The sequence below is a fragment of the Vigna radiata genome, unplaced genomic scaffold, assembly GCF_000741045.1.
Source record: "Vigna radiata var. radiata cultivar VC1973A unplaced genomic scaffold, Vradiata_ver6 scaffold_198, whole genome shotgun sequence".
In the NCBI taxonomy this organism is placed as follows: domain Eukaryota; kingdom Viridiplantae; phylum Streptophyta; class Magnoliopsida; order Fabales; family Fabaceae; genus Vigna; species Vigna radiata.
In genome coordinates, this window is record NW_014542192.1 from 450801 (window position 1) to 476815 (window position 26015).

Consider the following 26015-nt stretch of genomic DNA (forward strand, 5'->3'; position numbering starts at 1 on the left):
TACACATTAGACGAGTTTATTTATGCACTGGTTAAATGAGTTTTGCAACACATATTAGATAAATTTATCTATGTATTGATTAGATAAGTTTAACAACATATATATGACGATTCTATTTATACACACATTATACAAGACTATTAAAACACATTATATAACTTTATCTATTAAAGTCTAATGATAAACATTAGACCTATAACATCCAAAAAATATAGCCTTAAACTATACTTAAGACTTCTTACATTTATAATAAAATAGAACATATGCATAAATGAAACCTATACTAATAAGGTTTAATAAGCTAATTTACAATTATTCTACAAGACTGTCAACACTCGATTTCGTGGTGATTAAGTAATATACGAGTTTTCTTGTTTTATCTTATTTTATGTTTTTCTTATCATTTTCGTTCTATCCTTTTACTATTATTTCTTTCTTATTTTATTTCTTTTTTATTTTATTTTACTTTACTTTTTACATTATAATTTTCTTTTTAACCTTTTGATTTTATTCTTATTGGTTATTTTAGTTTTGATTTAATATAATTAATATAGTTAAGTTGAAAAAAAAGGAAATAAAAAGAAAAAGAAAAGAAAAAATGAAAGAAATTAAAAAAGAAAAAGAAAAAAGGTTGGAAAGTTTGCTTTTTGTGGTTTGTGAAAAAAAAAAGAGGGAAAAGAAAACGTTGTAGAGAGAACGCTGCAATTTGGTTGGGAGGAGACACAACAGAGATGTTGTTGGGATTAGGCATAGCAGAGCAAAACGGTTACTGAAAAAGTGGAGCAGGGCACACAATGTTGCATTTTTTTTTTTCATCACTCATTCACAAAGAGAATAGAAAGCAGAAGGCTACAGATGGCATGAAGGAGCTAGAGAAGCATCTTCTTTGGAGAATTAGACCTGCACCGAGAGAAGAGAAGGGAGGAAAATCCAGCAAGAACTTGAGCACAAGGTAAGTGTTCCATCCCATTCTAGCTAGTCTGTTTGATCTGGAAAATGAATGTGATGGTTGTGCGTTAATACTCTTGGAAACAATATGGTTGCATTCGTATTATTGTTGTTGTTGTATCTTCCATAGCTCTCCACGCGTTCCTGAAACGCCGTGTGAATCCTATCCAGAGGGTGAAGCTTTTGCTTCCTCTTTCGATTTCTTAATTCGATTGAACCCCCATACCTTCACCATCATCCTCAACCTGCATTGTGCGAAGCTCACCTCTTTCATGTCTTCGTCCACCACCACATCCAAACCATCCCCCTTCACCCGTTTGAACCTCTTCTCCATGGGCGTTTTCCTTAGCACCACCACCCTTATTGATACCAAAAACCATATATGGTCTTAAGCAAGAAGAGGAAAACAGAGAATAGCTGCTACCCACACAAGTCCAAATTCACATACGCATAATACCAAAACACAAACCCAACATCATTCTTCACCTGCATCAAACCATGCCAATTCTTTCAAAGTTGGTCCTCTAAGGCAGCCCTGACCAATTGAAGTTGTGGTGACCGGTGAAATGAAAAGGAGATGACCCGAAAGCACGTTAAGGCACTGGAGGTGAAGGAAGAGGCTGTCCTCCTTTGCTTGGGCAGGGAAACTAATATAGGAAATTAAATAAAAGACACGTGGCTCCATGTGGCAGTCAATACTTTAAGCTCAAGCTTCTGCAAGGATCCAAAATTCATGATGTTTTTCACGTTTCGCAGCTTAGAAGAAAGGTGGGTCTCGCTCGTAGTTCCAGCTCTCTTCCTGCAGAGTTTGACGGTGTTATGGGGGGCAAAGAACCTAAGAAGATTCTGGATCGGACAACTGTCAAGAGGAGAAACAAAGCTGTCACCAAAGTCTTAGTGAAGTGGAAGCACAAGTTGTTAGAAGATGCCACTTGGGAATACTTCTTTGATTTGAAGAAGAAATTTCCAGATTTTAATCCTTGAGGTCAAGGATTTTTTGAAGGCAGGGGAATTGATATAGGAAATTAAATAAAAGACACGTAGCTCCACGTGGCAGTCAATACTTTAATTACTCTGTTGCAATTTTTGTTAGAAGATAGTGGAATCTATTATGCCTTTTGGTTTTCAAATAAATACTCTTCTCAGAGGGAGAAGAGACACGATGCTTATCACAGAAAACACCTTTCTTCTTCTCAATTTCTCTGGTTCGAATTCAGGTTTGAATCCCTAATTCTTGAAGCTCTTCGAATAAATTCTATTCCTAGACTTCCTATATCAGAAACTCTAAGGGTTTTTGGTGTTTCTGGAAAAGAAGAGAAGCGACGTAGGAAAGAGAGGATTCTGACACGACGGCGCCGACTAAGGCTGAAGTTGTGAATGACGGCAACCCTAGCGGCAGTCGGTGACACCGGCGGCACCCATCTCGCGTTTTTGTGGCGGCGGCTCATGACGGCGGTGGTGGAGAAATGGTGGCACGTGGTGTTCAAGGGTGGAAGACTCCAACCCTAGGCTAGCGCGAGAGGAAGAGAGGAGGGCCGGTGACGCCGTGGCCGGCCGTGGTTCTGGTGGCGTCAGCTGTCGCCGGTGATATTGAGGACTTAGCAGCGAGTGGTGGCGCAGTGGCCGAATCGGGCAGAGAGTGGTGGCGCGTCCTTGTCCCACACAAAGCTCAAGGGCTTTCTCATTCTTCGAAGGAGACTCTCGAGTCTCAAGAAGTGGGTGTGCGTGGAATGAAAGGGAAAGTGGTAAACCCCTAAAGAATTTCTAAGTTTGGAAGAACCTGGGCCAGCCCTGGGCCATGTCCAAAAATAAAAAAAAAATCCCTTTCAATCTGCACACCCTCATTGCTCTCGTGCACCCCCTTATTTGTTTTTGTTTTTTTGCTTTCTGCCTCGGCCGCTGGGCCGAACTTAAAAACCAAACAAACGCTTCTGCACCCCCTGCTTTTGCCAAGCTGCACTCCTTTCCGATTGGGCTTAGGCCCAATCGGTTATAAAAAACGAAATTGGTTCGCAGCCCCTTGTTTCATATTCACACCCCTTTTTTCCACCTAGGCTTAGGCCCAGTCTATTATTAGAATTAAATTTAGCTTGAGCACCCCATTTCCTCATTTTAACACCCTATATTATTTATTTATTTTTATTTCATTTCTTGTTCTTTATTATCTCATCTTATTTTTAATATCTACTTATTTTAAAATATTTTCATAATACATAAAAAATAAAATAATCAAACATATATTTTAAAAGGTTAATAGCACACGTGCGATCGTTCGCGTAGGCTTTGTGCTAAAAATCTTTTTTCTTCTTTTATAAAAATAACCAAAAATATATTTTAAAAGGTTAATAGCACACGTGCGACCGTTCGCGTAAGCCTTGTGCTAAAAAACCTTTTCATTTCCTTATACAAAAAATCTTCAAAAAGAAAAAACAATCATATTCTCAAACAACAAACAATTTTTAAGCTAGAACTACGTAACCCTGATTTCTCATATTGAGAATACGTAGGAGCAGGGTCAATTCTTGTCGGACCCAAAAAACTAAAAAAATATTTTTGTTTCTTTAGATTGTTGGTTTTGGAGATAATTTAATGTTTTGCAAACCACATTTTTATTCGCGTATCTAATTAAAGGTATTGCTTTTGGGCAGGCGTTGTAGGGTGTTAAAATCTTCCCCGACTCTTGGACCAAGAATCCGGTTCTCGCAGACCATGCCTTATCTCCTTATGGTTTTTCTGTAGTTTTTCAGAATAAACTATGGTGGCGATTCCAAAACTTTTTTCTAAATCAGTTTCTTTTTTGGATCGTCGTCCCGTCGCGATTTTGGTTGCGACAAAGACCAAACGGTCTTACCTTAACAGAAACACTCCTCTTCTTCCAACACCTGCTTTAGAATATCTTCACGCTCTGCTCACACCCAGAGGGTGATCATTGCAAGGACAAAGATGACCCGACGGGAAAACATGACAAGAAGGAAATAAGGGTAAGCTAGTGTAATTTAATTAACTATGCCAACATACCGTTTATACAAGCACATAATAAAATCATACATATATAGAAATCATACAATACAAATTATAACTGACCTTATTACACTGACTGTCCAGACTGTATGAATATGTAGCTACGTTCGTTCTTGCACTCATGGGTGGTAACCTGGAATAACCCATCAGTATTACTGCAACATGGAAAACTCTTAAGCTTGCCACACGAGGTTAGCCCGTTATACCACACCTTAGGTCAAGGTACTACATACTGCCCAGGCTAGGGCCTTCTGCTATTCTCACTACATGCATCACCATTCTCTACTTGAGACTCGGTGACCATTAGAATGTCAGGATGAACGCCAGCTTAGCATAACCACATTCATACTATTACCACATCACAACCAACCACCGAGACATTCCTCCTTGGAATTCTCAATTCATATCCATATTATAAAAATCACATCATACTTCCACTATTCATTAGAATTATCAAGCCATACTTATTAACATCATACTTACTCACTCATAACATGTTTAATTAAAATCATACAACCAGTAAAACCACTCCCACCATTCAACAAGACCGAGAAGAAGAGATTACAAAATCTCTGTACAATCGAATGGGATGACACTCCCTTAACTCAAGAACACGACCGAACAACCATATAATAGGTAGGGCTCAAGTATGAGCCAAATACAGTCTAAGACTGAATACCAAGGACTTGGACATAATACATATAACTTGTACCGAACACTTGGAGCTTTGGTCGAGCACTTAGAGCTTAGGCCGAACACTTTGAGTCTTGGGCGAGCACTTAGGGCTTAGGCCAAACACTTGACTATAGAACGAAGTTCTTTTCAAGAGACCGAGTGCCAGTACAAGACCAAACACTATTTGAAGGACCGAGCACTACTAAGACAATACACGACTGAGTACTATCAAGATAGTACATGACCAAGTATTATCAGAACAGTACATGACTGATCGGTCATTAACTGAGATTCCATAATAGAAAAATCTAGTTAAGACCGATCACCAGGGAAAGGCCGAACGGTCCATGAAGGACCCTTAGCAACTACACAATTTTGCAGAATGACTGCAAAATTATAAAAACCCCTCTTCTTACTAATTTCATTACACTCTTCCAACTTCTAATCCTTCAAACTTATATCATATACATCTCTACATATTAATTAAGAATAACTAAGTCTTGCTAACATCATTAAGAGAGTTTCATCACAGATTTGAAAGTTAATTCTGCATAATCATAAACTCAATGACCAATAACCAATTTACTAGTTTTGATACATTTCTAAGTGTTTTAAGGATTCTAACAAGTTTTTAACTAACAAATCCAAATTTCTTATAGATACCAAAAATATGTCTTGACATTGATTTGTATTTCTAATGAATCTATTCTACATTTTTTGCATAGTCTACATTTTTAAAGAGTTTAATTTATATTTTTTTCACATATTATATCTATATTTAAAAAAAATATTTTTTTACATTTTTACATAAATATTGATTTTCTAAACCTTTAACTAATTTATGTTAATTATATTCAAAATTTAAATATAAAATTAAAAATATTATTAACTTTTTCCTCGTAGAAAGATCTTTTAATATAATATATATTTAAATATATTTTAATATAATATATATTTATTAAAATAATAAAATAACAACAGAAACCGTCATCAAATCCAGTATAAAGCACGAGTTTTAGTTGATAGATATAAAATGACATGCAATAAAATTAGTTAATAAGTTTGATTATATAAAGTAAATATATATTTTTAAATATTACTATTATTTAATTATAATTATATAATTTTTAAAAATAATGAAATTCTTATAACTTTTTTGAATATTTTATTTTATTTTTCAAAGTTGTACATATTATTTTTTATGTGGAGAAATGATTTTATTTATATAATAAATGTGAATAAAATTTAATTCTTATTTATTATTATTTTTTAATTTAAATTATTGGTACATTATTTTTTACAAACTTTATTTAATATAATGTAATGAATTATCAATTTATAATTTATAATGTTATATATACACACACTTATTTTAAACTATATAAAAGATTAAAAAAATAACGTAATTGAAAATAGTATGGTAACTAACTGTTTCTATAAAATTATAATAAATAATAAGAAATAAAAGATAAAAAATATAAAATATAAAATATAAAAATTAATATCCAAAGAAAATTAAGTTAAACTAATTATGAAATAAATTATTTAAATTATTTTATTAAAATTTTTTATATCAGTCAATTTTACTTGTAAACTAATCCAATAAACTTCTAATTAACTTATTCTTGTGAATGGTGGGTGTCACTTTTATAACATATACCTTATTTGTAAAATTCTATTTGTTTGGTTAAAACAGAGTCACTAACCACTTTAATAAACTTAGGTGAGTTTCCTTTAACCACGGTTAGTTTCATTTATGAATGAAATGACTGAGATGTGCATGTCATGGTCCGCATGCAAATTTTGTGTGTCTGTTCACTTTAACCAACACGGACGAAATTCCTATAATACCACAAATATACATTAAACTAAAAAACAGAAGAAAAGAGTCAACATGGGTAACTATGTCATTTCATGTCAAAACCTCGAAACTCAGCTTCCAACATTTTCTGTCTCTCCAGTGGAAAAAACACTCCCTAGGTGAATTTGCGCACAACTTAAAATAAATGCAATTATTAATTGAGAAAATAATTAAATTTAATAAATATAAAATAAAATAAATTAAATTAAACTAAGAAGTATTTCTTGAAAGAGAAAAATTAAAACTAATGTCATGCCTTATTTCATTTCACAGTCTCACTTTCACTCTCTCTGATTTCATTTCTCAGTTTTCTCTTTTCCTTCCTTCTCTATTTCTTTCTCCTTTGAAAGCCGAGAAATAGGTTTTTCACAGCGACTAGGTACTTCGATGTCTTGTTTCTGCTTGTCTGCATTTTTGTTTCATGCAATGCATTTCGTTCTCTCTGATGTTTTCGGCGCGTCGATTGTGTTGTTTTGTTCTTTAGTTTACAGATGCCTTTGCATATTCTAGGGTTTAAGGTTTTGCGTTTAGCTGTGTCAGACGCTTGAATTGAACTGAGTTTGTTTCGTGTATGAGTTAAGAAGCTGGTTGCAGAAGAATGATCATGATTTTGTTTTGTTTAAATTTTTGCTTTTATTTTCGTGCTTGTCTGTGTTGTGATTCTGTTTCTTATAAGGTAGTCATTTTCAGGGAGCCCTGTTAGTTCTTCACTCGTGTTTTATTTATTTATTGTTTTTTTTTTTCTTTTGAAATTTGAATGTCATGTTATAGTAAAGGGAACACATGCTATAGTGTATCTTTGAAGTTATGTTGGGTTATCTTTCTGATACTTTTCTATTTCGTTGATTGTTTTAGTTACTCTTCCTCTGTAATTCTGTTAAAGATTTCTATGGTTTACAAGTAATGACTGTAACTTTGAGGTTTCTATCATCAGGCACTGTAATTGACTGCAAAAGTAATGGAAGATAATCCTCCCTCAAGTCTTTTAGATGGGGTGGTTATTGGAGTCAAATTTGGCATGGCTACACGCAAGGAAATTGTAAGCTCAAAACACATTCATATTTTCAGCTGAGGTCTTTGTGACCTTAAGTTAGCATCTCTTTATTAATTAATTCATATGAGATAATCTTGTATTAAGTGTGGACAATGTTGTTACTGTCAATGGCAATGTCGAGGATGAATGATGGCTAGCTTGGGATTTAGGAAATTCTTGCTAGATTTTCTTAGTGTTCTATGATGGGTTCCCTTAAGGTCCTTATTTGAACAATTATTTTTGTTATTGACATTTCCTGAAATTTATACATGTTGTTACAGATATATGGCCTGCTTTTATTTATGGATTAAAAAAATTTGACTTTAGCTTACATACACATGCTTTTTCAAAAATTCTGATCTTTATCACTGTTTTAAATATAAAGTTCTTTTTGGAAAATTGAATCAATTTTTTTTAATATAAAAGGGTTATGGCCTATTCAGTATTTGATTAGCTCTGATCTCTTTGGTGGTAAATGGTTTGCTTTTGCCTTGGTAGTGTACAGCATCGATCAGTGACTCTTCAATTAGTCATGCTAGTCAGCTGTCAAATCCCTTCCTTGGTCTACCCCTTGAATTTGGCAGATGTGAATCTTGTGGTACTTCTGAAGCTGGAAAATGTGAAGGTTTGCTCTTTTTCTGTACTGCCTTTTTAAATGGTAAAAAGATGAAATTTAAGTTAAGAAATTCGATGTTACTTTTCAGGCCACTTTGGATATATTGAGCTACCAATTCCAATATATCATCCTAGTCATATTAATGAGTTGAAACGGATGCTGAGCCTTGTCTGTTTAAACTGCTTGAAAATGAGGAAAAACAAGGTATTGTTGACAAAGAGAATAAGAGTGGCATTCTTCGTCTTTTTGTATGTCTATCTAGCTTGTATGAATTAGCTGGTAATAAAGGGTGTAGTAGTGATTTTAATGATATGATTTGCTTTTTATCTTTTTTACCTATATGTAAATAACTATAAATAGGCCATTTGTCTTTGAGAGTTTATTTTATTCTATTTTTATTTTCCATCTTTCTTTATGAGTTGAGAAAAATAAAAATAGAGGAGAGTATTGTTTAGAGAGCTTTACCACACTCTTTTAGATCTCATTTATTAGAAACTCAATATTAATATAAGATACAATGAAATAGAGGAAAAAAGTGGAAAATATGTAAAGGCACCTCTAGGACCCTAGGTACAAATAAGTACAACTCAAAACAAATTTTTAATAAAGCTTATTCTAAGTCTATATCAAGCCTATTCTAACACTCTCCTTCAAGTTAGAGCATACAAATTTTATGTATTGAGCTTGGAACAAATAAATTAACTTCAAGGCCCTCAAGGATTTTGTTAACACATTTACAAGTTGATCGATGGATTCGACAACATCAATATACAATTCCTTGGACAACAACTTTTCTTGAATACAATGATGGTCAATTTCCATGCATTTGGACTTCTCATGGAACATAGGATTGGAAACAATGTGGAGAGTTGGTTGATTATCTTAATACAACTTTGTTTGTTGAATCTCACAATTATAGTTATTGGAGAAACTGATTTTCCCACACAAGCTCACAAGTGAGAGAGGCCATTTGTCCTATATTAAGCTTTTGTAGTTAATTGGGCAACCACTTATGAAAGGAGAATTTAAGCTCGATTCAACCTCACAAACCAACTTTGTGAGGTGACCACACCCACACATACACACACACACATATATATATATATGTATGCCATAATTTTTCATATTTCTACTCGACGTGGTTCTCCATCATACCTCCCCACATCGAGCACTGAATGTCTCAAGTGTGGGACTAGGGGTAACCCGATAGTAGGGAACATGATAAGGCCAACTAACTTAACTAGGATAAGTTCTAAATGACTTCGATACTATTTTAAGTGTAATTTAAGTCTAGTTAAACCTCTCAAAAATGACTTGGTAAGATGAGGTTTTCACCTATTTGTAGGGGGAACCAATAGCATGTGATATGATAAGCTCAACAAACTTGACTATAATAGGTTCTAAATAATTCTGATACCATTATGAAAGTGAAAATTAAGTTTAATTCAACATCACAAAACTAACTTAATAAGGTGAGTTTTGGACAATTTCCTCCAATGAAAACACAATATCACGAGAACAATTGCCATTATGCAGTATTTTCTGATAAGATTTCCCTTACATCTTTTTTCCAAGTGATCATGAAACCTTGGCCTAGAAACCAAAGTTCAATTGATGTTGCTCAAGATATAATTTTTCCCATCAAGATTTTTGACCTAAGGTGGGAGAATATGAAAAACAGTGTTTTGGCCTTTCTTAGAATAGGCATTAAATATAGGTAGTTGTTAGAATAGGTATTGAATATAGGTAGATAGAAGTTGTATTGGAAATTGCTATATGTTGTACCTATGAGCTGTTAACTCTTTGGGATTAATTACCTGGATGTAATTTTCCTCTATAAATAACAAAGATAAATTGAGAGACAATCAATCTCTTAAGATCTTTTTCTCATATTATTAGTCTTAATTAAGTTGGTATTAGAGTGGGTTGAGCCCACTTTGCTAGTTTTGTAGTTTTCCACCACTATCCACCATTCTGCTGTTGCTAGCCATCGTTTGTTGCGGACCCCATCTGCTCTCCGTCGTTGTCTATCGGCCATTGTCGTCCATCACTAACCAACTTTTTTATCACCTGAACAATTCCAAGCCTTCTCCACAATTTTCCAAGTTATCATCATCTGTCCCCTTCCTATTGTTCTTTTATGGCCTCTGTATCTTTCATTACTATTCTTAAAAATGTGAAAGAGACACTTGATCATCCTAGATGGTAACAAGTCATGATTGATGAAATGTTGGCGGTTGAATGTAATGGTACAGAGGACTTAGTTCCTCTTTCACCTGGACAAAAGTTGTTGGGTTTACACTGTTAAAGTTTGGCCAAATGGTGAAGTTGATCAAAGCTAGATTGATGGGTAAAGAATATAATTAGATCTATGGCCTTGGTTATAGTGATACATTTTCAACCCCTAACATAAATATTAATAATAAAATAAACATTATACTTCAACATCTCCCATACCTAAAATGACTATTGTGCCTCTTCTTTGCCATGACAACTACATTGAGCAACCTCTTGAGTTTGTTGCTCATGGGGAGTGTGGCTTGGTTTGTAAGTTACATCTATCTCTATGGTCACAAGTAATCTCCTTGTGCTTGGTTTAGAAAATTTAGTCACATTGTTCAATCTTTTGGAATGAAATGTAGTGACGTAGATCATTTAGTTTTCTATTGTCATACTTCACTTGAAAATGTGTTTACTTAATTGTCTGTTGTTGATATAGTTATTATAGGAAATGATGATGCTAGAATTTGCAACTAAAGGAACATTTATGTAATCACTTTTAGATTAAAGTTGGAAATCTCATACTTTCTAAGCATTGAAGTGGCCCAATCAAAGGAAGGCATTCTAGTTTCCCAAAGGAAATAAACTTTCTTAGAAGAAACAATTATGACGGAGTGCATATAAGTAGATAGCCCTATGAATCCAAATAAAAAATTAATGGTAGATCAAGGTGAACCTTTCTTTGATCCAGAAAGATATGGAAGACTTGTTGGGAAACTTATTTATCTCACTCTTACTAGACCTAATCTAGATATGGAAGACTTGTTGGGAAACTCAGTTAAACATTTTTGTTGTTTTCTTTTTCTTGTTATTGATCTTTTATTTTGAAGATAAGTGCTCCTGAATGAGATTTGTTAATTTTCATCTCTTGATTTTTGTAATCAATCCACCACTCATTTTATTTGCTAGATTTAATACGAGGATACAAACTTTGTCTATTCCCATTTTTGTGTGCTTGATCTAACTGGTTCTCAATCTTTCAGCCTTCAGCATCAGGCAGTGGCTTGGTGCAGAGATTAGTATCTCCTTGTTGTGAGGTTAGTAAGAACAAATCATGCAATATAATTTCTTAATAGTTATATGGATTTACAACCCTGAAATATTTTCTTGTATTGTTTCCTACTGATTCTTCCATATTAATGTATACATATATATTTTTCTAATTTTAATGTTTGTATATATTTTTGTTATTGATAGAACTTTATGATCTTTGTTATGAACTCATGATACCTGTGGAACCCTGGCATGTTTTGCTAACTGTTTGTTCTCATCTAAAGGACATTCAAGGAGACTGGAGTTTGCTTTTTCTTTTTTGATTTCTGACGTGCATTGTTTTGTCTTTCCTTTTCTCCACTTTTTTCCATGGTTTACATATCTGTACATTATCCTCTGATTTGGTTTGCTGTCACAATTCATGCTTCAATTAGTTTTTCTTATCATAGTTGGCTAAATGTGGTTTTACTATTGAAATATGCTATCTTTGTAAAATTTCATTTTGAAGGTTCATGGTATTTATTCTTAACCTTTACAGGCTAATGCTGCTGAAGTTTCTATAAGGGATGTTAAAACAAGTGATGGGGCTTGTTATCTAGCACTCAAGGTATCCAAATCCAAGATGCATCCTGATTTTTGGGGTTTTTTAGAAAAATATGGCTATCGCTATGAGGGTGATCATACTCGAGCCTTACTTCCTTGTGAGGTGGGTTTCTACTTTTGTTACTATACTGTTCAAATAACTTTTTCTTTTACTTGTTTGCAGATATGCTGACACTTGTCAATTTATGATTTTTTATGTGCCAATTTAATTTACTTCCTCCATTGTATTAGGCCTACATAGGTTTTCTCTCTTATTCTTTTTGTACATGATGATTTTTCTTTAAACTATCATGCCACAGTATAGAAATAGACATCCTTCAAAGTGAGAAATTGTAGGATTTAGCATTATCCTTTGCCCCAAACATCATATTTTGATATTGAAGGATTTTCTGTATTGAATGATTTTTTATTTGTTATTTACATCTTCAAAACTGTATTTTCTTCTTTACACGTGGCATTGGCATATTTTGGAGGTTTGAGTTCGTCTCCTGAAATGTTTTAGTTTGCTTTTACAATGATCTGTAATTGAGGGTTCCAGGCTAATTGTTGTGTGTTATTTCTTAAATATTTGAATTCATTATGTCTTTCTATTGAAATTGGCTATTTGCCTTTTGGTTAATATTTTGATTTTAAAATATCTTTCAGGCAATGGAAATTATTAAGAGAATCCCATTAGAAACCAAAAGAAAGCTTGCTGGAAAAGGGTATTTTCCTCAAGATGGATATCTTTTGAAGTATCTTCCAGTGCCACCTAATTGCTTGTCAGTACCAGAAGTTTCAGATGGCGTTAGTGTCATGGCTTCGGTGAGAAAATGAACATACTATTGTCAGTAAATGTTGCCCTAGTAATGTTTTTCAGTATGCTCAATTCAATTTTCTGTAATATTTAATTTTGTTATCCTAATTTGCCAGAGCAGATAAACTGCCTTAGGTTTTTAAGCCAGACTTGACAATTGTTCTAATCTAAAATTCTGAACCATGATTTCATGTATGAATATGAAAAATCCATTCAGAGTTCATTATGAATTAGGTTGCCTATATATTTTGGATCTTGCTTTGATTTTCTAACCTGGGTATTCATATCTTGGTTTGTGAGCTCGATTTTGTCTTCATTAAAGTGCATGTGTCACTGATGCATTTGTTGCTTTGTAGGATCCTTCCATTACAATTCTCAGAAAATTGCTCAGGAAGGTTGAAATCATCAAAAGTTGTAGATCTGGAGAACCAACATTTGAGGCTCATCACGTGGAAGCAAATGATTTGCAGTCAGTTGTTGATCAGTATTTTCAAATTAGGGGCACTTCTAAGGCAGCACGTGCTATTGAAACACGTTATGGGGTTAATAAAGAGCTTAATGAATCATCAACGAAAGCATGGCTAGAGAAAATGCGGACTTTATTTATAAGAAAAGGTTCAGGTTTTTCCTCCCGGAATGTGATAACTGGAGATTGTTATAGAAGGATAAATGAAGTAGGGATTCCGGTTGAAGTTGCCCAACGAGTAACATTTCAGGAGAGAGTTAACATCCATAACATAGGTTATTTGCAGAAATTAGTTGATGAAAATCTGTGCCTTGCTTACAAGGAGGGTATGACAACTTTTTCACTCAGGGAGGGCTCAAAGGGTCACATATATTTGAAGCCTGGTCAGATAGTACAGCGGAGGATTATGGATGGGGATATTGTCTTCATTAACAGGCCACCTACAACTCACAAACACTCTTTACAGGCACTTTTTGTTTACATCCATGATGACCACACTGTGAAAATAAATCCTTTAATTTGTGGACCACTTGGGGCTGATTTTGATGGTGACTGTGTCCATCTGTTTTATCCACAATCACTTGCTGCCAAAGCAGAAGTTGTGGAGTTATTTTCTGTCGAGAATCAACTGCTCAGCTCTCACAGTGGCAATTTGAATTTACAGTTAAGCACAGATTCGTTGTTGTCACTGAAGATGTTGGTCAAGAGATGTTTTTTTGATAGAGTGGCAGCGAATCAATTGGCTATGTTTCTTGTACCTTTGCCTCAAGCTGGTTTGATGAAGGCCAATTCTGGTAATTCTTATTGGACTTCCATCCAAATGTTACAGTGTGCTCTCCCTTTGCGTTTTGATTGCTCTGGGGGACGATATTTGATTAGGGAGAGTGAAATCTTGGAATTCGATTTTAATAGGGATGTTCTGCCTGCAACAGTAAATGAAATAGCAGCCTCAATTTTCTTTAGCAAGGGTCCAAAGGAGGCACTAAAGTTCTTTGATGTGTTGCAGCCTTTTTTGATGGAAAGTATATTTGCTGATGGGTTTAGTGTTAGCCTGCAAGATTTTTCAATCTCCAGGGCAATTAAAAGAATTATAAGCAGAAGCATAGGAAAACTTTCTTCTCTCTTGTATCAGCTGAGGTCTGTTTACAACGAGCTGGTGGCGCAACAATTGGAGAAGCTTATTCGTGATATTGAACTTCCTGTTATTAATTTTGCTCTAAAGTCAACCAAACTAGGAGATTTAATTGATTCAAAGAGTAAATCTGCAATTGATAAGGTTGTTCAGCAGATTGGTTTCCTAGGGCAGCAACTTTTTGATAGGGGAAAATTCTATTCAAAAGGATTGGTGGAAGATGTAACATCTCATTTTCACGTGAAGTGTTGTTATGATGGGGATGGTTATCCCTCTGCTGAGTATGGGTTGCTCAAAGGGTCTTTTTTCAATGGTTTGGATCCATATGAAGAGATGGTGCATTCAATTTCAACAAGGGAAATAATGGTGCGTTCTTCAAGGGGATTATCTGAACCAGGAACACTCTTCAAGAATTTGATGGCCATTCTTCGGGATGTTGTTATCTGTTATGATGGAACTGTTAGAAATATTTGCAGTAATTCCATTATCCAGTTTGAATATGGATTAGAGAAAACTGAGCACCTATTCCCTGCTGGTGAGCCTGTAGGCGTCTTAGCAGCAACTGCTATGTCAAATCCTGCTTACAAAGCTGTCCTTGATGCTAGTCCCAGTAGCAATTCCTCATGGGAGTTGATGAAGGTGAACATTTCCTCGTAGTGAATGAAGATAATCTTCGTTTAAGTTTTAATATCTCAATAAATGATTTTCCCTGAAATTTTTATTGATGCATTTTTTCTTCAGGAAATACTACAATGCAAGGTCAATTTTAAGAATGAACCTATTGATCGGCGTGTTATTTTGTACCTGAATGACTGTGATTGTGGAGGGAGTTATTGTCGTGAAAATGCAGCATATAAAGTTAAAGATCAATTGAGAAAAGTCAATCTTAAGGATGCATCAGTGGAGTTTATTATTGAGTAAGTTTCTCTTATAATATTGTACCTTTTAATCTTAGTCTGCACATGCTTTAGTTAAAAAGGATTTCAAGTATACGGTTTGTATTTATCTACTGTTCATCATTTGAGGGAGTTTTAATATTTTATAGGATTAAATATGTTCTTAATCGTTGCAAAATGAGTGAGTTTCCACTTTGTTCCCCGAAAGTTTTTCTTTTCTCTGATTTTGGTCTCTGAGATTGAAAACCAATGCTTTTCGATCCCCTAGTATTTTATGACACTAGTTAACTGTTGAACAAAAGGTCAAGTGACCACCTGAGTGATGCAGAATAGTATTGTGATATAATGTGAGCATTTGACATCTAAAAGAAGAACTCTTAATATCCATAAAATAAGTTATTTATCAATCTTAAAATGAATATTATGGACTAAAAATAGTGATTTTAAATTTTGAGGGATGAACATCATAGAAAAGTATTTTACAGGAATTAAAACCTAAATTCACACATTTTATAAGGAAAAGAAATTTCTTACAATTTTACAGAGATTAAAAACTTATTTAAGCCTATTTTATATTATTGAGAAAATGAGTTTAGTTTGGGGTCCTGTTACTTGTATGCAGATACCAAGAACAGCGGATGCGAAAGGGAAATTCTGAAACCGATGCTGGACTTGTTGGTCATATTTATCTGGACGAGGTTGTTCTATTTCCTTTTCATTCAATTTGATTATAGTTACATATGATACATTTAATATATGAAACTTATTAGAATATAGGAAAATGTCTAATAAAATCATGATTATATCTTAGAGTGTCTTAGAACTCTCCAGAGTGTCCAATTTTACATGTATTGTATCTTATAAATTATAATACTTTTGTTAGTCACGATTAGAAATATCGCTTTTTATGTTAGTTAGAGAAACATGTCTATGTTAATTATGTTATTTTTTTACATATTCATTTGTATATGCACTTAACCTTCATTCTCTTAATTATATAAATACATTACCTTATGAGTATTCTCTACACAAGGGGGATTAATCCTATACCTAGTTTTTTTCTATATTCAACATAGTATCTAGAGCTTAAGGCTTTTTGCCAATTTTTTATTTCACCTTTGCCACTGCAATCATTGTCGTTGTTGCTACGATCACCATTGGCGGAGTGTCAGTTCAAACGGGTGATCACACGGTTTTTATCATCTCGGCCAGGCGATCACCATGTCAATGATGCCTTCATCAGAACTCCCACATGCCTCTCCAAGTCATGGATATGCTACCTTTTCCGCTGTGCGTGGCGGCATGTATTGACTCCTCTTTTGGTGTTTTAAGGTTTTTCTCTCTCTTCCTCCATGGCGTCTTTCGTTGCCTCTTCCACTTTCGACATCTATTCTGCAACCACTGTCTCTGACTGATCAATCTTTACCAGCTATGTCAATGTGCACTTGCTCATTGATAAGTTCTATATTGACTAAAGATAAGACCAATTCACAATATATTAGTGGGTGCAAACTTCATCTTACAAGCCGATTTTGTAAGGTTGAGTTATGCTTAAAGTCTATTTTTTAACATGGTATCATAGTCATGAGTTAGAATCAATCTTAGTGAAATTTGATGTTTGGTTGAGTCTATTGTTCCACCCGCTATTGAACCACCTATGAATGTCTAGTCCCATGCATGAGATGTATATGTCTCGACATAAGGTGGATGTGTTGGAAATCCCACATTAACTAAAGATAAAGTCAATTCACAATATATAAGTGGGTACAAACCTCATCTTACAAGTCGGTTTTGTGGGGATAAGTTAGGCTTAAAGTCTACTTTCCATCCGAATATGTCATGATTTATTCCTTGTTCAGGATTTTGATTAGTACATTTAATGCAAGGCATGTGCTTTAGGGTTTATGAACACATCATCATTGCACTGTAACAAATCACATCATGTCAGGTCTACATCAATTTCATTCTATTTCCTCTGCGTTCTTGACTCTCTATTCTCTCCCTCTACCATCCTGTAATTTTAACAAAACCTAATAAATAAACGTGATTGAACATTTTTTTCATTCCTCTGGAGTTTTAATCATAGACGAGAATACTATGTAATTTTGAGTTAATCATATCTTGGTAATTATAGTTACTACTAATGATATCGTTTTGAACAGATGATGTTAGATGAGCTGAAGATCAGCATGGCCAACATTTTTCAGAAATGCTCAGATAGACTAAAATCCTTTAGTCGGAGAAAGAAAGCCAATGAATTTCTGAATAGGACCGAATTGTCGTTTAGGTTTATCCTCATTTCTTTCCGTTTGCATTTGATATTCCGCCATCCAATTTTAAATATTTATCCTTTCTTAAAGTAATCTATTGCTTGCAATATGAGTGGTAGCGTAGAGGTGCACTTTTATTTTCTTTCAAAAGAACAAAATTACATTTTTTTTTGTAAAACTAGTGCTTTGTACTTTTTTAATATATTATTGTCATTTTAGTAAAATATGATTCTTTCCTAATAGTTTAGTACCAAGGTTCACGGGGGGAAATAAATATGTAGGATTTAATATAAAGTGGGCAGTTATGGATTGGCAGGGCTTTTGAATTCCCTGAGCTTGTATCAATCAACGTTTTTTTAACAGTTTAGGAGTACTACTTCCAAGAGGGACCAGTCAATAAATTTCTACCTTGATGGTGTCTCACACATGTATCTTCTTTTCTTATAGATTTTTTTTTTTTTTTTTTTTACTAAGGTACATTTCAGAATGTTGAAATTTCCCTAAATTTGAACATCCATTCAATAGTGTTATATTTTTCTCAAACATTTCTACAAGGTTGGTGATCTAATCTAAAAAAAAAGGGAAAAATACTTCCTTTATACATCATTCTAATCAAATGCTTTCTTTTATGACTTGTTTATTTGTTAATTTATATCGCTTTCTGATCTGTGTTCCATCTTGGCAGTGAGTCTTGCTCGGCTTCGCATTCTGCTGCCCCGTGTTTAACATTCATTTGGGTCGATGATCGTAATAATGAATTTGATTTCATTGTAAAGATCCTATCGGAAGAAATCTGCCCTGTGCTGTTAGATACAATAATCCAAGGTATTTTCCTTGCAATCATTCTTTGGGGAGAGGAAGTACTATATTTTCTTTGATCGTTAAATCTATGTCTGTGGTTTTGGAGGGAGGGTGGAAAAGAGAAAAAGGTTACCAGGAACTAGAATAAAATGTGCCTCAGTTCACTAATTGAATTGTCCGGTAGTCTTATTCTAATTATTCGGTAAATTATTGATACAATACTACATCCTGTACAATACAAATCCACAATTTCATGAAGACTTCAATATTTAGTACATTAATATTGTTTTTACAAGTAGGAAGCCTGAAACAGAATATCAAACATCAAATTTTTTTACCGATTGGCCCATTTTAAATAAATATCTTGTGTACTGGATAATATCCCTGAATCATGAAAACATAGTGTTCTTGGAAGATAGCTCTTGTAAGTTCTTAACCATTTTCTTCATGCACTAGAATTACCACTAGCTAGTTACTCTCATATCCCCACTGGCATGCTCAAAAGTAACAAATTAGTTGCTAGAGGACCTCTCCTGCATTCAAATTCATTGGCCGTATCTATCCTTTCCACACGCTAATGTTTTGCAATCTAAAGACTTGCTTATTCCTTTCAGATATGATCTTCTGTCAACTGTTTATTTCTTGTTTAAATTTGTTGGCCGTCAGTTTTTATATGTGGTCTGTCATATGTTTTGTTGCATTCTTAATTTTGAATGCATACATTGCTTAGATCACATATTTCTGTCTTAGTAATGTTTCTGATTTTCCTCTTACTAATAAGCAGGAGACCCACGCATTAGCTCTGCAAGTATAATTTGGGTTAGTCCGGATACAAACACATGGGTTAGAAACCCTTATAAATCTTCTAATGGTGAACTGGCACTGGATATTATTCTTGAGAAGGAAGTAGTCAAGCAGAGTGGTGATGCTTGGAGGATTGTACTTGATTCCTGCCTTCCTGTTCTTCATTTGATTGATACCAGGCGTTCAATGCCATACGCTATTAAGCAGATTCAAGAATTGTTGGGGATATCTTGCACTTTTGATCAAGCGATTCAGGTGAGTTGTATTGAATTTTGTTTACTTATTTGCTCTATTGGTTGTCTTTCGGATATTTCCTCACTTTTTAATTACTCCAAGTATTTTTATGGACGGAGTTGTTAGGTGATTCACAATGTTTCTAATTGGTTAGACTTTTGCAGTGTTCTTTTTGCCTCTATCTCTATGGTGTCCTAATCTTGAGAGGTATTTTCTTTGGTCAGATCAGTTCGAACACAGAATAGATACTTTTAGTTTGAGAATTTGGTGCCTAGAAGTTTTGCTTTAGCACTGAAATCCTGTCTATAGAAAGTAAAAGCCTATATCCAGGAAAATGAAAATTATTAATGATAAGTATATTGCATCAAATGGACTGCAGCTCAGACTAAAGACGCAATGCCCAAAACATAAAACAAAGAACAAAACTGAATTGTATTTCTATCTTATTTGATTCTAATATTAGGAAAACAATCAGTTGAAAATCAAACTACATTGTTAGATTTTGTGGTGATATGCAATTTTTGCCCTTCTCGTATATATCGGAGTCTGATTTTGTTGTGAATATGAAAGATTTGATCATTATACAATGTTTAGTAGCCCCCATTAGTAAATCTTTTGTACCCATCTTATCCTTCTGTACCTACTTGCAGCGTGTTGCGGCATCTGTGAAAATGGTGGCAAAAGGTGTTCTTAGAGAGCATCTAATTTTGTTAGCTAGTAGTATGACATGTGGTGGGAACCTGGTCGGCTTTAACACCAGGGGGATATAAAGCCCTCTGTCGACAACTAAATATTCAAGTACCATTCACAGATGCAACACTCTTTGTAAGTTGCTACCTTGTTAATTGTTGTATCGTGAGGTGTATTGGGTTATTATTATTATTCTTACTTGGTGAATGTTACACTATATATGCAGACACCTAAAAAATGTTTTGAGCGAGCTGCTGCGAAATGTCATANTGACTCTCTGTCAAGCGTAGTTGCATCCTGTTCCTGGGGTAAACATGTGGCAGTTGGTACAGGATCAAAATTTGATGTTGTTTGGGATGCAAATAAGGTATTTTTATCATACTCAGGTTTAATACTTATGAGTGTACAACTCCTTTAATCAGTTAGTTGGTTAGTTACAACCATCATTATGTATTGTGTTCTCTTAAAGTTGTTTCTTACAGCTGTCACTGTTAGGTTGTAGTAATTGATCCCATAAAGTTAGATGAGTTTCTGTAGTCTATGTGTAGTTGCTGTATACAGAATCTTGTAACTTGTACCAATCTCAGAATTATAAGTGCAAGTTTCTTTTCTCTTGAGTTTGTTTTTAGTAATTGGAGTTCTGGATAAGCATTATTTGAATGTTGACATTTGTTTTTTTGCAGATAAGATCAAGTGAAATTAAAGGGATGGATGTTTACAGTTTTCTTCACATGGTTGGAGGTCGTACTGATGGGGAAGAAGAAACTGATGCTTGTTTGGGTGAAGATATTGATGATTTTCTGGAAGAAAATTTGGATTTGGAAATGTCCTCACCACATAACTCTGGTTTTGAGGCCTTCTTCGAAGACAATCCTGAAGTACTGAATGATTCAACATCCAATGGTTGGGATGTAAATTTAAATCAGACTGAATCAAAATCAAATGGTTGGGGTGCAAACATAACAGGTCAGGCAAACACAAATTCTAATGAATGGTCTGGCTGGGGAAACAATAATTCTGAAACACCAGCCAGTGGAACCGAAAATATGCAAGGCTCTTGGGGCTCTGGTAGGAGGAAAGATGTAACCCAAGAAGACAATTTTGCATCTGGTGGTTGGGGTGCAAACAGAACAGATCATACAGAAACAAAATCTAATGACTGGGGAAAGAATAATAAGTCTGAAATACTTGCTAGTGGATCTGAAAAAGATTCTTGGGACTCGAGTAAATTGAAAGATGATGTACGAAAAAACAATATTGGTTCTAGTGCTTGGGATGCAGGAAACACAGGTCAGACAAAAGCAAAATCTAATGAATGGTCTGGATGGGGAAATAATAAGTCTGAAATACCAACTGGTGGATCAGAAAATGTGCGAGATTCCTGGGGCTCTGACAAGGGGAAAGATGATGTTACCCAAGTAGACAACTCCGCACATGGTTCTTGGGGTGGAAACAGAAGAGATCAGACAAAAGCAAAATCTAATGAATGGTCAGGCTGGGGAAGAAATCAATCAGAAATGCAATCTGGAGGATCTAAAAATGTAAGAGAAGATTCTTGGGGATCAAGTAAATTGAATGATACCCAAAATGGCAATTCTGAGTCTGGTGCCTGGGGTGCAAGCAGCAAAGGCCAGATAGAATCAAAATCTAATGAATGGTCAGGGTGGGGGAAGAATAAATCTGAAAAAGCTAGTGAATTTGAAAATGTGCAGGATTCTTGGGGCTCTGGTAAGAGGAAAGATGTTACCCAAGTAGACAATTCTGAGTCTGGTGCTTGGGGTGCAAGAAGCACAGGCCAGATAGAATCAAAATCTAATGAATGGTCAGGCTGGGGGAAGAATAAGTCTGAAAAAGCTGGTGAATTTGAAAATGTGCAGGATTCTTGGGGCTCTGGTAAGAGGAAAGATGTTACCCGAGTAGACAACTCTGTGTCTGGTTCTTGGAGTGGAAGCAGAGGAGATCAAACTAACACAAAATCTAATGAATGGTCTGGCTGGGGAAGGAATAAATCGGTAATACCAGCTAGCGGAACTGAAAATGCACAAGATTCTTGGGGCTCAAGTATATTGAAAGATGATATTACCCAGAAAGATAATTCCACCTCTGGTTCTTGGGGTGCAAACAAAACAAGTTTGAAAAAAACTGAAGTAAATGAGTGGGCTAGAAATAAAGTTGAGGCAATAGATGGTGGATCAGAAAAGCCCCAAGAAGATTCTTGGAACTCAGGTAATTGGAAAGCTGACTCAAAAGTTGGCAATACCTCTTGGGGAAAAGCCAAATCCTCTGGAAGTCAATCATGGGATTCCCAAAATCAGTCAAATCAAAATTCAACTTCACGGGGATGGGAATCACATATTGCTTCAGCTAATTCAGATAGTGAGAAAGGTTTTCAGTGGGGTAAGCAAGGTAGAGAATCTTTCAAGAAAAATCGCTTTGAAGGTTCACAAGGTCGGGGTCCAAATGGTGGCGACTGGAAAAATAGGAATCGCCCACCTAGACCACCTGGACAGAGATTGGACTTATATTCATCTGAGGAGCAGGATGTGCTGAAGGAGATCGAACCTATTATGCAGTCTATCAGACGAATCATGCAACAACAGGGGTAAGTTACTTGTGACAGTAAATACTAACTCCCCCATTATAATAACTTGGCAAGCTAGAAAAAATCATGATATTATTTGCCTTTCCTGTAATAATACAAGCCGTACACTGAATTGCAAGTTGCAACTTGAACCTTTGCATCTGCTCTACTGTTTTTACTGTCCATAGCAAATACTCTGGTAGTTATTTTTGGTTTGAATACCATTACAAATATAGCTATTATTACTTCAAATTTTTGCTCCTTATTAAGCTTGTGTTAGCTGTACTCTCTACCCTAGCCTCGAGTGGTTTCCGGATGTATTCTCTCTGTTATGAGTTTTGTATCATAAGCTGAAGCAGTTTGATCATATTTTTTTAATAAATTCCTGTTGAAGGTATAACGACGGGGACCCGCTGGCTGCTGAAGATCAACAATTTATACTTGAGAATGTCTTTGAGCACCACCCAGATAAAGAAACCAAAATGGGTGCTGGAATTGATTATGTCATGGTATCACCTAACTCTGTTTACATTGAATCTCTCATTCACATTTATAAATAATATTGTTGTGATCAATATCAATTTAGATAAATGAGTTTCTTTCCAAAACTTCCTGGGTCCTGGTACTGAAAGATGGTATTTTGGCATTTCTATTTCCTTGCGTATGTGTCAGTTTGCGACGGAAGCTGAAACTTCAAATTATCGTCTACCTATATCTTTTCCTGTGCCTAATGTTGGGAGTATTATTTGCAACAGGTGAACAGACACGGCAGTTTTCAGGATAGCAGATGCTTTTTCGTGGTTTTGAAAGATGGTCGAAGAGAAGATTTTTCCTACCGTAAATGCTTGGATAACCGGATAAGAAAGAAGTATCCAGCAGAGCTTGCTGAAGCATTCGTCAATAAATATTTTCGAGTTTACCGTAATAGGGGGGACCAAACTGCAAACCCAAGGGGGGACCAGAGTGGAATGGCAGTGCAGGACGAAGCTTCTACACCGGCTGACCAGACCTCAATACTCGGCCCTGGCCCTGTGGAAACGAATGAGTAGATTAGAGACTTTTTGTCCATAATTGTACAGAAGCGGCGTAGTTAAGGCCAATGAATAGTTTTTGCATACATGGCCAATTTTCCTATCGGAAATTTATCCTCTTTTCGGTGACAGGTGACAGTTGGATGGTAATTTTTTTAACCTGGGAATCATGCATCTTTGTGCACATGTTAATATTCTTACTGATTACTGCACATGGTGTAATGATTTTTGAACCTTTAATTCTGCCATTGACTGGACCACCGATATCAAAATGACATGCTTCTTATTAGAGTTTCATCATTCAGATTCTAGCTGATATTCTTTTTTCTAACTTTCTTACCATTCCAGTTATTTGCTATCTATTTTTAGAGAAATTACTTTTTCAAAGAACTATTTGCTATTCAAAGAAAAAAAAGATGAAAAAATTCATAAGCAAATGTATGTTATAAAATACTTTTGAAAACTAATCTTGAATGTTTTAAAGATGTTAGATCGCTATCTATCCAAAACCATGTATGTTATGGTCAACCTGCAATAATAATAATGGTGCCTCCACTATCACTTGTGGGATCCATACCCACTTCTTTCCTTAATTCCCTCCTGCCATTACTTAACGCTTGATTTTTAAATTCCTCAATTCTTATTTTTATTTTTACATTTCTTTTATTTTTAAATATTTAATGCTTTCATTCTCACAATATAACTCAATTTTATCTTCCATATATTATGGTTTGCCATGACATGAAATGTGACTATAAAATTTAAGATAATGATACTTTGACAATATTATTTTTTACAATATTTTGACATTATCTATGTATCATTGTACGATTGGTACATATTGGTATTTATGATTATTATTATTGATTATAGAGTAATTTTAGATCAAAATGATACAATAATATTAAAATGTTGTTAAAATATTATTATTCTAAAATTTACATTGTTTTCTCGATTTTGTCATTATAAGTTCACCAAAAAATATATCTACCACTCATAATTATTTACGAGTCACTTAAAAAAGGAAAATGCATTAAAAAAAATAATATCAATTTTGTATCTTTTATCATATAAATATTTGAAACTACAGAAAGCTTAAATAATTTTCATTTAAGCTCTTAAAATCCACTTCTTATTGAGTCACAAATTTAAAGACTTAAGTGAGAGTAATAAATAACCTACCTTACACCGTTGTATATTGTATTTATATTGTTAGTGCTATTTTCCTTACAAACGTAAAAAGGTTTAACTTTTAGACATATAAATTAAATTAGGATAGAACTTAAATACTGATTTTAAGAATATAAGTTTTGCCCTACTTTTGTTTAATGTGAATTATTATTATACGATTCATCAAAATAAAATTTTATTGGAAAGTCGCATTATTATGCAAGTAGGATTAGTTTCTGAGAATGAGGAAAACCATGAGAAAAAAAAACAACTAAAAAAGTCTTAAGTTTGGTTCTTCAAAATAATAATTGATATCACCAATACAACACGACTAAAAATTTATATAATTCTAAAGATTTAAATACACACACAAATATGCTTATATGATACCCTTTAAATTTTCTATAAAGTATATTCATTACCACATATCTTATCATCATAATAATTAATAACTACTTAAAAATAATGATTCGTTATAGTTTGTGATTAGACAAAATGTCAACACACTAATTTTTTTTTTGACATTCAAAATTTAAATAAAACACGTTATATTACTAAATTTTTTTTTTTTTAATGTAAAGTATTTATCACACTTAAATTCATTAGTCATCGATTTTGTTTGAAAATATAAATTACGTCTTCAAATTTGAATAATTTTAATTGCGTCATCACTTTTTGAAAATGTAATGTAATTTGATTATTTCTAGTATTGCTAATGTTAACTCATATATTACGTGTGAGTTTGTGATTTTTTTAATAAATTGTCATGTGTCAAATAAGAGTTCTATAGTTAATTATATATAATAATAATAATAATGTAATATGTTAAAAAATAATTTTTAATATAAAATATTGGTATACAATTTGTAGAAATAATAATTTTTTTTTCTAATTTTGAGATAATAATATTGTTCTATTTTAAAAAGAATTAAAAATAAATTGAATAAAAAAGATATATAAAAACTAGATTGAAATTAAGACAAATGATACTTAATATTGATATGTATGTGATAATGACATTAGTACTTGTCATATTACATACTTACTTGTGCAACAAATTTTTTACAAAAATAAAAAATAAAAAAAACACAATTAATTTTTTTTTGAAAAAGTA

The 26015-nt window shown here is 34.0% G+C and overlaps 1 protein-coding gene across 1 annotated transcript; it reads left to right on the forward strand.

Moving 5' to 3' along the window:
* Nucleotides 1–6771: 6771 nt before the first annotated feature.
* LOC106779261 (DNA-directed RNA polymerase V subunit 1) lies at nt 6772–24029 on the forward strand. Its single transcript, XM_014667341.2, is given in 19 exon segments — nt 6772–6884; nt 7440–7544; nt 8037–8163; nt 8243–8358; nt 11418–11471; nt 11966–12133; nt 12676–12834; nt 13183–15063; nt 15166–15341; nt 15943–16018; nt 17483–17607; nt 18276–18415; nt 19176–19450; nt 20080–20187; nt 20189–20254; nt 20346–20486; nt 20803–22721; nt 23095–23209; nt 23456–24029. Coding segments are annotated over 18 exon segments (6021 nt in total). The 5' UTR covers nt 6772–6884; nt 7440–7463; the 3' UTR covers nt 23750–24029.
* Nucleotides 24030–26015: the final 1986 nt, after the last annotated feature.